At 37.7% G+C, this 17,030-nt stretch overlaps 1 protein-coding gene across 1 annotated transcript in view; it reads left to right on the forward strand.

Moving 5' to 3' along the window:
* LOC133663355 (zinc finger protein GLI2-like) overlaps positions 1 to 17,030 on the forward strand; it is a 184,864-nt gene that overhangs the window by 116,697 nt on the left and 51,137 nt on the right. The window contains exon 3 of the mRNA XM_062067765.1: positions 13,366 to 13,471. Coding sequence (XP_061923749.1) covers positions 13,366 to 13,471 — 106 coding nt within the window. The remainder of the gene's footprint in view (positions 1 to 13,365; positions 13,472 to 17,030) is intronic.

Consider the following 17,030-nt stretch of genomic DNA (forward strand, 5'->3'; position numbering starts at 1 on the left):
GTAGAAAATGGATGGATATACAGTATATATATATATATATATATATATATATATATATATATATATATATATATATATATATAATTTTTTGTATTTTTTATTTTTTTTTCATCTGTGTTTATACATGTTTAATGTAAAAATTTAAAATAAATAGATGAATAAAGGATATATATTTATATTTTTTATTATCTTTTTTTTTTAATCTGTGTTTATACATGTTTAATGCAATTTTTGGTGTATAATTGTATGAGTTATAGCATAGATTTTGACAGTCATTTAGAAAAAATGGTTTTAATTTTTGCCTGTGTGACGACTTTAGGGACGCCTTCCAGTAGTTCTGAGGTCCTCTGACGTGTTTCCCAGCTGTTTCTTGTTAGCACCCGAAATCCCCAGAGTGAACTGGTCGCTGCAGGAAAGTCTGCCCCAGACAAAAAGGCCAGACAAAAAGGGAATTTGTAAGACCCTGCTGTTCTGTGTATGTGTCTTTGTGTGCGTGCGTATAAACAACTGCGTCCTAACATTTTATCTTATCGAGAAAGATGAACTCAGAGGGCAGGACTGTGCACTTAAGATGTCTTGCCATGCGTTACGACCACCACTACGAGTCAGCTGAGCAGGTCTTAAACGTCTCGTTTCGCCTTGAAAGCATCACTTCTCCGAACGAGACTTCAAATGGAATTGTTAAAGTCGTCTTGTGAGAGGCAGCTGTTAACTTAATTTCCTGTGCACTTTCCACTCGCTATGCAGGTTTGGGGACATGGACGGTGTAGCCACTTAGAATGCGATTGCTCCTCCATAGTAACATTTGTGCGTAAAATCCTAACTGCCACCAATTTTAATTTTGGAGGGGGCCCCATTGAAATCTTTGTGGTAAAAATGCTAAAATCTAGAGTATTGATAACATGCGAACATCTATTGATTAAACTGGCATTTGCTTAAATGGTAAAACGTTAAAGATAGCACCTGAACCAATTGGTACTATATTTGTAAAATACTAACTGACACCTAGTTTCATTTTTTAAGAATTCTCAAAGAAATACCACTGCTAACTAGGCCTGCAACTAACGATTCATTTTATAATCGATTAATCTGTCGATTATTGCTTTGATTAATCGATTAGTAATCGGATAAAAGAGACGAACTACATTTCTATCCTTTCCAGTATTTTATTGGAAAAAAAACAGCACACTGGCACCATACTTATTTTGATTATTGTTTCTCAGCTGTTTGTACATGATGCAGTTTATAAATAAAGGTTTGTAAAAAAATAACAATTGCCTCTGCGCATGCGCATAGCATAGATCCAACGAATCGATGACTAAATTAATCGCCAACTATTTTTATAATCGATTTAATCGATTAGTTGTTGCAGCCCTACTGCTAACACTGCTAACAGATAGCATGGTGACAATTTATGTGGCTAAATTGTAATAACATGGGAACATCCTGTGATTAAATAGACAGTTGCTAAAGTGCTGAGTTGCATGGTGATATGCAAAATGTTTGAATGTTCAAGCTAGCACCTATAAAGATTGGTACTTTGTATGTAAAATCCTCACTTCCACATATTCCACGTATACATTTTGGTATAGAATGCTTACAATGCTTTAAAGCTAACATACTAACAACCTGAGAGGATAAATTGTGATAACACGGGAACATCTCTTGACTTAACATACAGTTGCCAAAGTGCTAAATCTCCTCGTAATATGCAAAATGCTAAACATTTCAATGCCAGTGCCTAGCAATGTAGGTACAAGGTCTTTGATCCTTTTTTAATTTTATAGGAATCCCCAACAAAATCTCAATGCTGACAATGCTAAAAGCTAGCATGCTAGCAACCTACGTGGATAATAGGGTTGTCGGAATCGCAAATCTTATGTATTGTTGTTTATTAATTATTATTTAATCCATTTTCAATTTAACCTGAAATATGTTGGAAAAACCTTTCATTTAAATTTATTTACCAATTATATGGCTTGAATTGCTTTAAATTGAGAATCGTGTTCAATCAAGAATCTATTCTGAGTCAATTTGTCACCTCAAGAATCGGAAACAAATTTAATTTGTGAGTTGTCTTAAGATTCACATCTCTAGTGGATAGACTTTGATAACATGGGAACATCTCTTAATTTAACAGACAGTTGCTGAAGTGCTGAATAACCATGTGATACGCAAAATGCTAGCGCATATTACAGTAGGTACTATGTATGTAAAGTCCTTACTGACACCTATTTCAATTTTGGAAGAATCTGTTACAAAATGTCGATGTTAATATGCTAAAACAGTGGTTCTTAACCTGGGTTCGATCAAACCCTAGGGGTTCGGTGAGTTGGCCTCAGGGGTTCGGCGGAGGTCAAAACACACCTGTAAATAAAAACTTCTCCCTATCGGCGTATTACGGATACGGCAACAGCAGAAGTCACACTGATTTGCAGGTGTGTAATTTGTTGTGAGTTTATGCACTGTGTTGGTTTTGTTCTTTGAACAAGGTGATGTTCATGCACGGTTCATTTTGTGCACCAGTAAAAAAAACATGGTAACACTTTAGTATGGGGAACATATTCACCATTAATTATTTGCTTATTAACATGCAAATTAGTAACATATTGGCTCTTAACTAGTCATTATTAAGTACTTATTAATGCCTTATTCGGCATGGCCTTATTATAACCCTAACCCTGGCCCTAACGCTCTAACCCTAACCCTAACCAAATAACTCTAAATTAAGTCTTTGTTACTTAGTAGTTTCAGGCCACAATAACACAGTTGTCACCCAAGTAAACGGCCCATGATTGTTCAATGTGTTGCCGTCTTGATGAAGACCAGGTCAGGTTTGGCCAGGAGGTATTTCCCAGCCTCCCACTTAATCCTGGAGAACAGTTTTCCCTGGAGGCACATCACCCCAGGGTGACCCCCAGTTGAGACGGTCTAGATTGATGTCCTCTGCCTCCTTTTCACACACATTGTTTTCCGTTTTGGATATTTCCCCTCTTTCGTTAAAAAAAGGCCCAGTTTACGAGGGGGGAAGTGGCGAGCCGGCACTAAGAATGCTGTCATAAGGCAATGAGGACTTTCTTTGTGTGAAGCGGCAACTCCTCAGTCAGCTGTGTTTGAGACTTTTAAGGGTTCAAGGCAAGATGGAGATGAAGTAAATTGGCTTCAGTGGAGTTCTTGACAGGAACATGCAGTTATTTATCCAAGGTAAAACAATTAAGTACACAATTTTAGTTGCAATGTTTACCTAGCAAAGAGGCAGCATTGACATGACTGAGATGTTGAAGTGTGATGGTAATCTCTCATCGTCTCTCATTTACCAACAACAATTAGCACTATAGATTGCTCTCAACAGCTCACAAATGCTCTTAATGTGCGGGGTAAATGTGTTGGAACATCAATTATTGTTTAAGATGGACAAACACTTGTCCAGCGTAAAACATACACAAAGAATGTCTGCAACTTGTGGACGACAAAGCAGACCTTTAGTGGTGGTTTTTTTAAAAATTATAATTAATTATTCCTAGTATGAGTTATAATTAATTAAAACAGTACAGTAATGTTGACAATGAGTTCTGACTATGTGCTTTTACTGATTTCTAGTGTCCACTTATAAGTTCCCTTATTTTCCAAGCTATAGAGCGTATTTAAGTTGCACCCACCAAATTTTAGAAGAAATAAATATGTTTATATAAGCCACAGATAAATACCGGTACGGAAGATTTTGTAAATGTTTATTTACATACCTTAAAACGGCTGATCACTCAAAACAGAAGTCATCGTTACGGACCCACTAGCTCTCCAATAAGCCAAACAGACTCAGTAACTCCACTGGGATGTTGTGGTAAATTTACAAAACCGAAACAATACAAAACGAAAGCCAGTCTAAATTAAAAATATTAACACAGACACTTGTTAACGTGTTAGCATATTTGCTAATGCTAACAACGCTAGCTTGATTACATTACGATAACGCGTACAAATATGCATGAAAACACTCCTACAGACATCACACATAAGACGCTTTAGCAAGTGTGAATTGTTTCAGTTATATTGTAAAATTTACAAACGCTGCTAGTAGTGATGAATGAAGAATGTTTTCGAGCAGAAATGCTATGGACGGTTATAATGCTGATGATTCAAGGCACGAAACAGAAAGTACATTTTGAACCCACAGCACTTGCAGTGAGAAAACTCGTCCAAAAGATGGTGCCATGGGACAAATAATAACACACCTTCTCAAAGTCTCTGTCGGTGTAATGAAAACTATTTGTTGAATACAAAACATTATGGCCATTGGCGAAGAACAATCCATAAATTTGCGGCATTATTTTATAAGCCTCAGGGTTCAAAGTATTGGCTTATAGTCCGGAAAATATGGTGTGTGTGGTACAAAACTAGTAAAACATCAATACAGTACTTGCTTTCCTATTTTTGTTCAAGTTCTGTGCTTTTCTAGGTTACAGTATGGTTCAGGAAACACTTTGATAACAAAATTATAAAAACAACCTCGAAACATTGCAACTTTTGCTGTAAACTTTCAAGGTGACGTGAATTTAGGCATTTTAAACCGCAACAGTCACAGACAAAAGCCAGCGAAATTGTGGAGGGATTGGCCAATGTTTGTCCTTTAAGAGGAAGGTTACATAATATGAATTTGGGATTTTAATCATTGTACTGATGTGTCAGTCATAAGGGCTTCCCGATTCCTGATTTAGAAAATGTCTTGCAAGTTGTGGTGGAACTTGACAAAATGTATATATTAAATGTAAATATCCATCATATCCTTTCTCCCTGTACTTTTTTTCCCCCCCATTGAATGTCTTTCTTTACTAACAGTTAACAGTAACCCAGGTGAGGCGAGGTCTTAGTAGCACAATTACGGCGTGACCCATCACCTTTAAGTCCAATGTGATGGATCACGTTGGCAGTGAGTCTGATACAGATACTTGGAAGATAGCACCAAATGTGTAGATTGGACAGTGACTGATCACAGAAGATAACAGACCAGCTGGGCCTGAGTAGCATCCGTAAACATTCATTGCAGGGGTTGGGATTTAGACCATAAAGTGCTCAGTGCTCAGAGCCCTATGACAGAACAGAACACACCTGGAATCAAAGTTGAGAACTTCAAAACGATGAACTGTAAACCAGGCATGAACAAACTACGGCCAGCTGGCTGTCCTTACCTAGACATTAGGACTTCAATCATTCCGTATTCGTGAGCACAACGATCCTCATGTCTTTCCCACTGTACTCTGTCTTGGGCCTGGGTCTTTGCCTGTCCCCATGAAATGTCTTTCAAGTCATGATCCATTGTTCTTCTCCATGTTGTGAGCGGTCTTCCTCCTTTCCTCTTTCCATCTATTGGCTCCACTTAAGCGCTATTTCAGGATATCTGTTGTCATCCATCGAACCGCATATTCAAGTCAAACCTTCCTGCGTTGACCTTTGGTTTGAGTCAGAAATCTCGTCTTGGTTCTTTGTGGTACTTCTCTTATAAGTCTCTGCGTGATATTCCACAAAAATTTCTTAGGCGTCTATGGTGAAAGCCATCTTCTGTTTGGCTTTTGCTGTCATTTACCATATCTCAGATGCATAGAGTATTAGACTGAGAGAATTAAAGATGGGTAATATGGCCCAAAATCTATATCACAATATAGTGTACCACAGCCTTCTGTGATAAAGATATATATCACAATATAGGATTGTAAGGTGACCGGTACTAATAAAGTACTGTGGTACTAATAAATAAAAAATGGCACTATACTGCTTCTGAAAAATACCTGTTCCATTTTTTTAAATTTACGGGCATGACGGCGCGCCGTCGTCACGTCGTGACTTTGCTAGTGTTACAAGCAGAAGAGCATGTTCTGCAACGCACAAGCCCAGAGTACTTACAAGCAGACATGGTGTGTAGACAGAAAGAGAGAATGGACGCAATTTGGCTTAAAAACTAATGATAAAGGTGAAGCTGTAACACTGAAACCCCGCTCAGCAAGAGGTGCTTTAAAACATGGCTTGCAAGCTAGCTGCTAAAGTCCATCTGCAGTCGGCAGTGTTTTAGCTACTTCTAAATGACTAATCCTCGCCTCCATGGCGACCAATAAAATACGTTTCTTACAAGTATCATCCCTGCAGGACGAGGAATAGCTAAACATGTTTCACTACACACCGTAGGAGGATACAATAGCTCATCGCTAACAACAAGCTAGTGGTCCTCAATGTAAATAAGCGCCATGGGAGGATCTACACCTGACATTCACTGTAATGATACCAAGTACAAGAGCGTATCTCGTCGATAATACTATGATTACATCGATATTTTTTATCGTCACAAAATCTTTTTCCTTTTTTTAAAATGTATATTATGTTTATAAACTCCGGAAATATATCCCAGGACACATAAATATGACCAATGTATGATCCTGCAACTACTACAAATGTGTGGTATCATCCAAAACTAATGTAAAGTATCCAAACAACAGAAGAATAAGTGTTTATTACATTTTAACAGAAGTGTAGCTGGAACATGTTAAAACAAATAACCAGATATTAACAGTAAATGAACAAGTATATTGATAATCCATTTTCTACCGCTTGTACCTCGATATTTGACAATATAAAATAATGACAAATGAAACAATATGTTACTGCATACGTCAGCAACCAATACAGGAGCCTTTGTTTGCTTAATAACTGCTAAAAAAAAAGTTGCCTAATATGGTCACTATTTTATTTAAGGCCAAAATTGTGGTCCCCTTTATTTATAAAAGTATCGAAAATAATCAAAATTCATTATTATTGGTATCGGTACAACACTATCACAATATATGATTTTGTTTATAAAGGATTATAGAACGGGTTTCAAAACGGGTTACCAAGTCTCCTAATTTAGCTGTTGTCGTATGCAGTAACATATTGCGTCATTTACTATTCTATTATTTTGTAAAAACTATTATTAATCTACTTGTTAATTTACTGTTAGTATCTGGTTACTTTCTGTTGTAAAATTATTCCATCTAGATCAGTGGTTCTTAACCTTGTTGGAGGTACCGAACCCCACCAGTTTCATATGCGCAATCACCGAACCCTTCTTTAGTGAAAAATATTTTTTTAATTTTTTTTCAAATTCAAGACAAAGTTATATGTTTTTTTTACTGGTGCACAAAATGAACCGTGCATGAACATCACCTTGTTCAAAGAACAAAACCAACACAGTGCAAGAACTCACAACAAATTACACACCTGGAAATCAGATGGAAAATTAGAGGGAACATTGTTTGGGGGTATTCATAATACGCCGATAGGAAGAAGTTTTTATGTACACGATGAGTCGGTGTGTCTTGACCTCCGTGGCGGAGGCTCCGCGGAACCCCTGAGGCCGACTCACCGAACCCCTAGGGTTCGATCGAACCCAGGTTAAGAACCACTGATCTAGATGAACAATACTGGTACTTTTCTTTTTTCATGCACCTGATGGTGTGCCAAGGCGCATGTCACGACTCAACATCAACACGCGCATAGACCACTTGCAAGCAGAAACAGTGTAGAGACAAAAGAGGGAGAATGGATGTATTTTGGCTTTTAAAACTAACTACAATGGTCAATGGTGGCGCTATGAACATTGAAGGGCTGCTCTGCAAGCGGTGCTTTAAAACATAGATAGCTTGATTCAATACCAAGTAGTTAAAGGGGAAGTATTGGTCATCCCAGTGCTGATACTGTTACTTCAAATTTTCAAGCTCTCTGAATAATTACATCCATCCATCCATATCTACCGCTTGTCCCTTTTGGGATCGTGGGGGGGGGGGGGTGCTGGAGCCTATCTCAGCTGCATTCGGGCATGTCTTTGGAGGTGGGAGGAAGCCGGAGTGCCCGGAGGGAACCCACACAGTCACGGTGAGAACATGCACACAGAAAGACCCCGAGCCCGGGGATCGAACCCAGGATGAATAATTACATTTTTAACATCATTATAATCAGACAAAAACAGTGGTTTCAAATACATTTTCAAATGTTTTCCTACTATTACTATTACTATTACTATTCCTACTACTGTTCCTCGTCCTCCAGTAATAATGATACCTGTAAAAACTGAGTTTATTTTTACTAACTTAGAAGTGGTTTTGCACATTAGCTGCTACATAGGATGCTACATTGTCTTGATGACACCTTCGTTCTCATGCTGATGTCAAATGTGCGTACTGGAATGTGTCATCAACATGCATTATTACGATATAACAATTATGATTACATGATTGATGATTATAACAAATGACAAAGTATTGAAAGCTCTATTGTATATCATTTATATCGTATATAGTCTATATTTATATATTTTCTGCCCATTTATTGTCCAGGCTACCAAATGTTGAATTTGCTTTTCCAGTCTTTATCCGTATTACATCAATACTAATGTTGCTCCCCAGATATTGAATTTTTCTGATTAAAATGTTGTAGTGCCTTTCCATCAAAAGATCATGACAATATGAATACCGACACAAAATGACTTTAAATCCACATTTTTGTGAAGACTTTGGCTTTTAAATGCTGTGGTTTTTGTAACGGGAACGAGGACGTGGAGGCATGGTGGTACGCGGATTGTTCTTCCACGGAGGCAGCAGGAACTCCGGAGACAGTGTGCAGGTAGGAGAATGATTTATTCTCATAAATCAGGGAAAACACTACAAAACAAACGCGACGGGATAGCTCACGAGGAATGCTAAGGCGGGACTAAATAGCTCTGTGATTAGTGCTCGGGAACAGGTGAGCTTCCCGGACCCTAATCAGAGGCAGGTGAACATATTCAGCACCCATGACAACCAAGAAAACACAAAACCGGGGTGCTGAAACAGAACTTAAACCACAAGTAAATCAAAACCCAAAATAAACTATGATCCACCACCGGATCATAACAGTTTTAGACCTTTATTGACATGATGAACATACAATTTAAGTTTATTGCTTGCTCAAAATTGTTTTTTGTCTCACTACACTTTTTTTTGCATTTTAAAGCTTCGACTTAGAACGTTTTTAAAAACCAGTAGTGCAAAATTACAATTATTGCCAAATGTTCAACTGGTCTTAAAATGTTGATCAAGAGTGTATCTCCATCCTCTCTGTTGATTTCCACTGATGGATATTTGCACTCTTCCTGTCTATTGCTCATAAAACCCCATTAAACCCGCCCAAGTTGAAGTTACTTTTTTTTAAAGATTTGCAAGCCTATATTTAATCTATGAACCAAAGTTGTAATTGTCACCATTAATAACTTTTCTTTTACTCCGACGACTGCAGAATAAATGTGTCTGCAATTATGCGTGCGTGTGTGCGTGTGTGTGTGTGTGTGTGTGTGTGTGTGTGTGTGTGTGTGTGTGTGTGTGTGTGTGTGTGTGTGTGTGTGTGTGTGTGTGTGTGTGTGTGTGTGTGTGTGTGTGTGTGTGTGTGTGTGTGTGTGTGTGTGCGTGTACATGAGGACGTGTGTGTTGCTGTTGGTACTGTTCTGTGTCTTTAGGAACCCTGCCAACTTTTCTTTATGGAATTTCCTGTCTGAATGACCCCCCAGCTCCCATACTGCTCTTCATGTCTCTTTCTCACTGAGGAAGTTGGACTGTCTTGTTTTCTTGCACTTCCACTCAAACACAACAAATACTTTTTTATTTCACTCAGTTGTTGCTGCCGTGGCCTTTAAGGTTTTCCTTCTTATTCTTCTTGTTGTTGTTGAGTACTTCCTCAAAGACATGAGCCCACTCCAAGCACCATTTCACCATGGTCCCGTTCCTTACCTCCGATTGGATGTAAAGAGAGACGTATTTTCCATCCACTTCCCTGGAGTCACCAGACTCAAAAGGGCCGACGTTAACACAGAACACCTGGCGTCATCTTTAATGGGAGGCCATGTTTGCATAGACACTATTATTTTCAAAAAGGCACATTTCTCCACTCCAGTGTTTAAAATGTTAATCCACACTGGTGCAGTTTTAACAGTAAGTCCACACATAAATATATTGACTGGCTGCCATGTTCATTTCATCCAATCAGACCACAGCTGCTCATCAATATAGTGATATATTGCATGGAGCTTTACAATTTATGTTTTTTGGGAATATGTGTGTTACCACTTTATACCACGGTTTAGTGACCGGTATCGAATTCAGTACTTTTATAGCTATCGTCTGTAATACTGAGTACCATTTGAAGTAAAATCAAACAGCAGCATATTTCGATACCTTTGTTGCACATGAATTTATGTCCAGTTGCAGAATCAACTCCTTGGCGGTCAAACGGCGTGTTCTAATTTTCCATGTGTAACGGGGGCCAGCCGAGTGGCTGTGCCAGATGTACATTGGTAAATCTCACTCCCTGACTGCTTCAAATAGTGTGCTAGCCGCTGGGTTAGCAGCTCGGGCATTTAGCCTATTGGCTAGCACATGTTTCCTCTCAATCAGGCGGTTGTGGGTTCACACCCCGCGGTGGCGGTACGGGGTAGTGCAATACAAAACGCAGAGGCCACTACACATGCAAACATACAATAGAAATAAAGTGCTCAGAAGTAAGACTCCCATTTTTAAGATGAGCTAGCTTGATGGTAGTTTACATTGAAAAGGCCATATACATGCAGGGTTTCCCCTCTATGTAATTTATCGTGATAGATAGATAGATAGATAGATAGATAGATAGATAGATAGATAGATAGATAGATAGATAGATAGATAGATAGATAGATAGATAGATAGATAGATAGATAGATAGTACTTTATTGATTCCTTCAGGAGAGTTCCCTCAGGAAAATAAAAATTCCAGCAGCAGTGTACAGAATTGAGTTCGAATTTAAAAGTAAAAAGTAAATAATGGGGGAATAAATGGAAACAAAATAGAAAAATATTACAATAAGAATAAAAAAAAAAGTGATGGACCGCTACATCAAAATAAAAGGCGCCACACCTTAAACTTTTTTTTTTTTTTTTTAAGTGAAAGCTAATTAAAGTAATATAAAGTACAGTATTGCATCCAGACTGCTTTTAACTTTTATTGCAAATCGTACTCTAACAACAGGCCCAACTCTATCACGTATTCCCTCCCATGCACACACATCCTTCTCCGTGCTCCACTCCCAGACACACAACAACCCTTGCTTATTCGCCGCCATTCTCCGGAACTCTGACCATCAATAACACATGAACAAAAACATTAACACCGGCAGGTCGTTACTGTATAAATGGATGTATACATAGCCTGTTATTTGTGCACTATCGACTAGTGATGAAAATTGGCCGCCGAAAAATATTTTGATGTTGTGTTGACGTAAGCAATACGCACGGGATTGTTTGGAGAAGTGGCAGCATGTCTGCGATGTGGACATACAATAAAATTTACTTATATACCCGTGGACGTGATCTACAAAATGTGTAATCCGAAAATATTAAGAAGACAGTGGCTGCTTTTAAGGACACTTCTGTCTTCAGGTAAAGCTTTGTCCCCGTCTCGTGTAAACAAGACAGTGTAGAGTTGCGATCAAGACTCACGACACAAAAACAAAGGAACGGTGTCCTGTTACACTTTGTATTTACAACGCTGACTCAAATGTGTTTGACTCCCGAGGAACCACGTCTGACAATCATCCATCCATCCATTTTCTACCGCTTGTCCCTTTTGGGGTCGCGGTGGGTCGTTGGAGCCTATCTCAGCTGCATTCGGGCGGGAGTGCAATCAAACATGTTGAAATACACATCTAAATAGTCATTTACAAAGAGGTACCTAATGTAGGCTCTAGACTACTAAGAGCTAGCAGCTACACAAGAGCTAAGCACACAAGCTACTGTAGACTTACATAATAAGTGTCCTTAATTGAACAATACTGCAGTTTAAAACAGCACATTTATCAATATAAACAAAATCCAATAATTATAGTTGCATATTACTTCCACATACAAAGTCTCCAAGGAAAAACATATTAGAAAGTATCCAGTCAGAAACTTGTCCACATCATTCATCTTACTGCGTCATGAGCTTAACTTTATGAATTAGTTTTGGCCACAAGGTATCGCCAAAAAAACAATTACTTCAACTTAAATACAGCATAAGTCTATTTCAAATGATTAATAGTAAATAGGTTAGGGTTTTTTATACCTATCATTATTGTCTGTTTGACTAATTTCACTCGATCAAACATTTTCTAACATTCAATGCTGAAAAAATAATAAAAGTATGTAAGATTTCTGCTGGTATCCAATTTGATTTAATGCCGATATCAGGCGATACACAAAACTCCAACAAGATAATATCAAAAGTGAAAAGGTTTTAATGAAAATCAAAGCAATTTTTCCATAAGAAATAATAGTCCAATTAATATGTTGCAGACAGCCAAAAATAAGAATACATGACAACATTTTTAAAGAATAATTATGGTCTTACATAAAGAAAACAACGTGAAATACTGTACATACATATGATTATGGAAATTGATAAGCAAACATCACTTTTAGCTTGATTGAAGACAGTGATGAGTGGAGTGGAAGGAGGGGAGAAACACACCTTTCTTTCTTGAATTCAATAGTGTTTCTCGCATTCTTTATTAAAGTGCTGCCACTCACAACTTTATTTGGCCCCATGTCAGATTTTTGAACTCAATAAAAAGAGTACAGGACTGATTTTTTGTTTAAGCGTTTGATTTCACGGAATGATATGCGGGCAAATGAACCAGTTTGGCCTTACGATAACCAAGATGTTTTCAAAAAACCTAGGCAAAATTTTGCTGAGCATTTTTGCCGAAAATAGAATCATACCAAAAGTGGGGCGTACGAAAACTAAAGTAGCACTTTATTGGTATGAAAATATTAGTTCTTTGATGCACTCTTTATTATCACTGTATTATATCTATCCTTTAAAATTGTTTCCTGCGTATACGCAATAAGCGCCTCTACGTTTTCACATGAGCTGATATCGGGATTGATACGGATTAATCCGCTTTGCCACTTGTGTCAGTTTTTTAACTCCGCTTCTTCTCCAAGTGAACTGGAAACAAAAGCATCTCCTTCTCCCAAGCTGACAAGGACTGATGAAGATCAGCTGTGCGTTGTTCTAATAAGGCTTCCCATAAACCGACAGACTTTTTATGGCAGGAAGCTGTTAATGCAGTCTTTGTCTCACACATGACATGTTGTGTAAAATGTGTGTTGGTGTTATTGGATAGAAAGAGCCATTAATTAAGTGCAGACAGTCTAGAAGGCATCAATTACTGATGGCTCACCGGAAAGCATGCTTCTCATGCTGTTGTGGAGTCACAAGTAAAGAACTCTATCTCAGTTTACGCATTTGCCTTTTTAGCGTTATTTCATGAACTTTTTCTCTTGTGTTTATTTCCAGGTGTCCATCATATCTTCCCTACATTCCACACACCCATCCCAATCGACATGAGGCACCATGAAGGGCGCTACCATTACGAGCCTCACCCTCTCCACACCATGCACGGGTAAGTGTTCTTGGCCCTCGTCACATATTGAGGGTCAACAGACCGAAGGAAATAAACAAATTAGGGCTGTCAACGCATGTGATTAATTTTAAAAAATTATTGCGTTATCATATAGAAGTTACAATAATCTCAAGGCCGAACCCGGAAAACACGCACATTGTTAAGCGGTCTGTGATCACAATGAGAGGCGACTAGTTTCGCTTTAAAAGAGAATTTTAGATTAAAATGAGGTAACTTGTTGGTATTGCAGCAACAAACGTTCTTATTGTCGGCGCACATCAAGTTCAAAATACCATCTTAAAGCGAAACACGTACTCGAGGATGGCGCCAATTGCAGAAATGCGACATCGACAACAAGCATAGGAGAGCAACGCTGGCAGTTTATCTGTTGTCAACAAAAGTAGCACAGTTAAGTTAAACATATGCCTTTGCTTAACGGACAGCCACCGCATGTAAGACACCTAACATCTATGAAGACCGAGTCCTGCAAGAAGATGTCATTCATATCACTACAACTGATCTGTCGTACAATAACTTGGAGAGGCACAATTACAGCAAGGCTACACCAACTGTACTAAACAAACAAGAGCGTCAAGTTGCAACTGCTGGCTGAATGTGAATTTGTTTTGCTTACTGGAGAACATTGATCATCTCTGTAAGTAATCACAACCAGCTGGGGTCACATTCTACCAAAAAAAAGAGATCAGCATTGTCAGCTGAAGAGGTAAACAAGCTTGTCTTTTTAAACAACTGGTTAAACTAAAGAAGTGTAAATGCAGATTTAAATGGCACCCTCTATGTTAAGTTGTTTATGAGTGTGTTTACTACATTATCGATTAGTAAATGTACCTTGTTTGCAATTTTATTGCAAAGACATTCAAAATGTGCACTTAATTTGTACGATACTTACTGTCACCAAGTTTTGAGCAAATCAATCACTTGCAGTTCCGTAAAACATTAAAAAAAACTTTCCTGTATGACATTCTGACCACCAAATTGCATTTGTATCCAAGTATTGGAACATTTTCTTAAGCAAATTTTTATTCATGCAAGCAAGTAAAAATATGTGATTAATCATGATTAATCATATATCAAGAGTGTTATTAACCTGATTAAAAGATAACCAATTGACAGCCCTAAAATGAATACATCTTTTTAAAAAATTATAATTTCTTATTATTATAGTCAATAGTACATGATAACAAAACAAAAGGTTAAAAAATACCATCTATTACTCTATTAATTCCTTTGATAATAAAAACTTGCATGTGTCACGATTTAATTAAAATTGTAATTAAACACATACAGTACATGTGTTATTAAATGTGTCATTAATTAATTGAATTAATAAAAAAAATCATACATTCATTTATTTAATTAATAATTATGTATTTCATGATTCAACTAATTATTTGGTTTAAAAAAAATTGTTGTTTATATTTCATCAACTTGTGTGGCAGCACTTCATGAATTTATTGTATCCATCAAATTCAGCCGTAAAAATATATGAATTAAATAATTAAATTGTGAAATTAAATAATTATTGGAAAACATAATTAATCAAAACATGAAATGATTGATTAAATTGTGAAATGATTACGACAAAATGACTACATCAATTATTGAATATTGAAATAAATAATCAATTATTGAATAAATAATTGATTGAATACTGAAATAGTAAATTCAATTATGAAATAATTACCAGTAAGAAGAGTATAAGATCTTTGATGGTAACTTCCACCATATCATCCTAGATCCTACAGCACACAGTAGAATTAGAACATACTATGTTGTTTTTTCCCCAACCCTGACCCTAGTCTGATTTTTGGAGTATCTACGAGGTTTGAATTGAACCCGTTTAGGCCCTGGTCAGATCCGGGAAAGTCCCAAAAGAACCCAAGTAGTCCCAACGATGAATGGGGTTACACAAAATTTCGGACCTTTTGGAGCACCAGGCCTTTCAAGGGTTAGTCCGTTTTTGGGTACTTTGGGTTAATGATCATTTTGGGGGTAATTTGGGACCATCAAGTACATGGACTTGTTCCCAATAAAGGTAGATAGGGTCCAATCCCTTTGAGGACATTTCTGGTGGAAAAACGTGCCCTAAAAGGCTCAGCTTCATTTTATAAGTGCCCCAGTCCATATTTTCTTACCTGTAAGGGTGGGCAAACTTTTGAAAGTAGCAAAATAGGGAATGAGCTAGCTAACGATCCTTAATACTGACTGGAATTCATATGATGATCGACTTCTACATGTTTTCCATCTAAAATGCGTCAAACAGCACGGCAAAACACAGGGCTTAAAAAAAACACCCAAACAACACTTTTCTGCCGAAATGTGTCATGTATCCATCCATTTTCTACTGCGTGTGCCTGTTGGGGACGCGCGGGGGCAGGAGCCTATCCCAGCTGCACTTGGGCAGAAAGCAGGGTACACCCTGGACAAGTCGCCACCTCATCGAAGGGCCAACACAGATAGACAAAGCTTGTTTATGCGTCCCTCTTTACCAGCAAACCCCCACTCTGCTTTGTATTGCATCTTGAAGCCATTAAATAAACGTACGACTAGAAAAGCGCCTCTAGTTTCTAGTTTGCACTTATTTTAGAAGTGCAGACGGTTTAATACTTTTGGTATGTTATGTTAAAAATATATATCTTTGTGTTGTTTGAGTTAAAAATATTTTTTTGTTTTAAATTATGACCCATGGGCATTAAAATACTTGAACTTGAACTTGGCTAACCAGACTAACAGGCAGACCAGACCAGACTAAACTAAGACAGAAAAAAAAAAAAAAAAGCTAAAACAGCTTGTTTTGGATATGCCAAAAACCACACACAAACTGAAATGTGATACATTACATCGTACATTAAGCTTGACATGACCCCCAGTCAGTTGTACTTGTAAAGTTACTCTTCCTTCTACTTCACGCTTGTTTTTGGCTGCTGAAATGCTGTTGTGGCTGCTGTCTTTTTTTTTTTTATTCTGTTGGTTGCTCCCAATTATCCAATGACACCTTTGACCAGCTGCTCTTACAAACTCATTCTCGAATCAGCTGCCGGCTGTTTTGATGTTAATGTGTTGTACTTGCTAGTTGACGTGGGTTTGTTTGCATTTGACGCTATGAAGACCACAGGGTATTGTTTTCATGTTGTCATCAAGCGGATACCTGCTGTTTTGTTAGCTACCTTGCTGCTCAGCTAACAATGTAGCATGTAAACATCATGCAGGGATCAACCGTTGCAACATTTCCCCTGATGTGTTGGAATGTGTGGGACACACTTGTGAACACTTAACATCATGTAAATGTCCCTTTATAATATTGGGAAGGCAGTGTTGCAGCATTAGCTAAGGCTATGTCTACACTAAGCCGGATAACTCTTTAAACAAATAATTATTTAGCCTAAGCCCTGTTTCAGCCACACTAAACCAGTGTTTAAGGTTCCCCTCCTCGGACCAATTTTTACACGGGTAAGTGAGCCGTGTATTTCTTAAATCTCCGGCTCCTAGCTTTGTATTGACTCATTGATTGTTTACAAACTGAGTTTGGAGAGGAAGT

Source organism: Entelurus aequoreus, linkage group LG13 (genome assembly GCF_033978785.1).
Source record: "Entelurus aequoreus isolate RoL-2023_Sb linkage group LG13, RoL_Eaeq_v1.1, whole genome shotgun sequence".
Classification (NCBI taxonomy): domain Eukaryota; kingdom Metazoa; phylum Chordata; class Actinopteri; order Syngnathiformes; family Syngnathidae; genus Entelurus; species Entelurus aequoreus.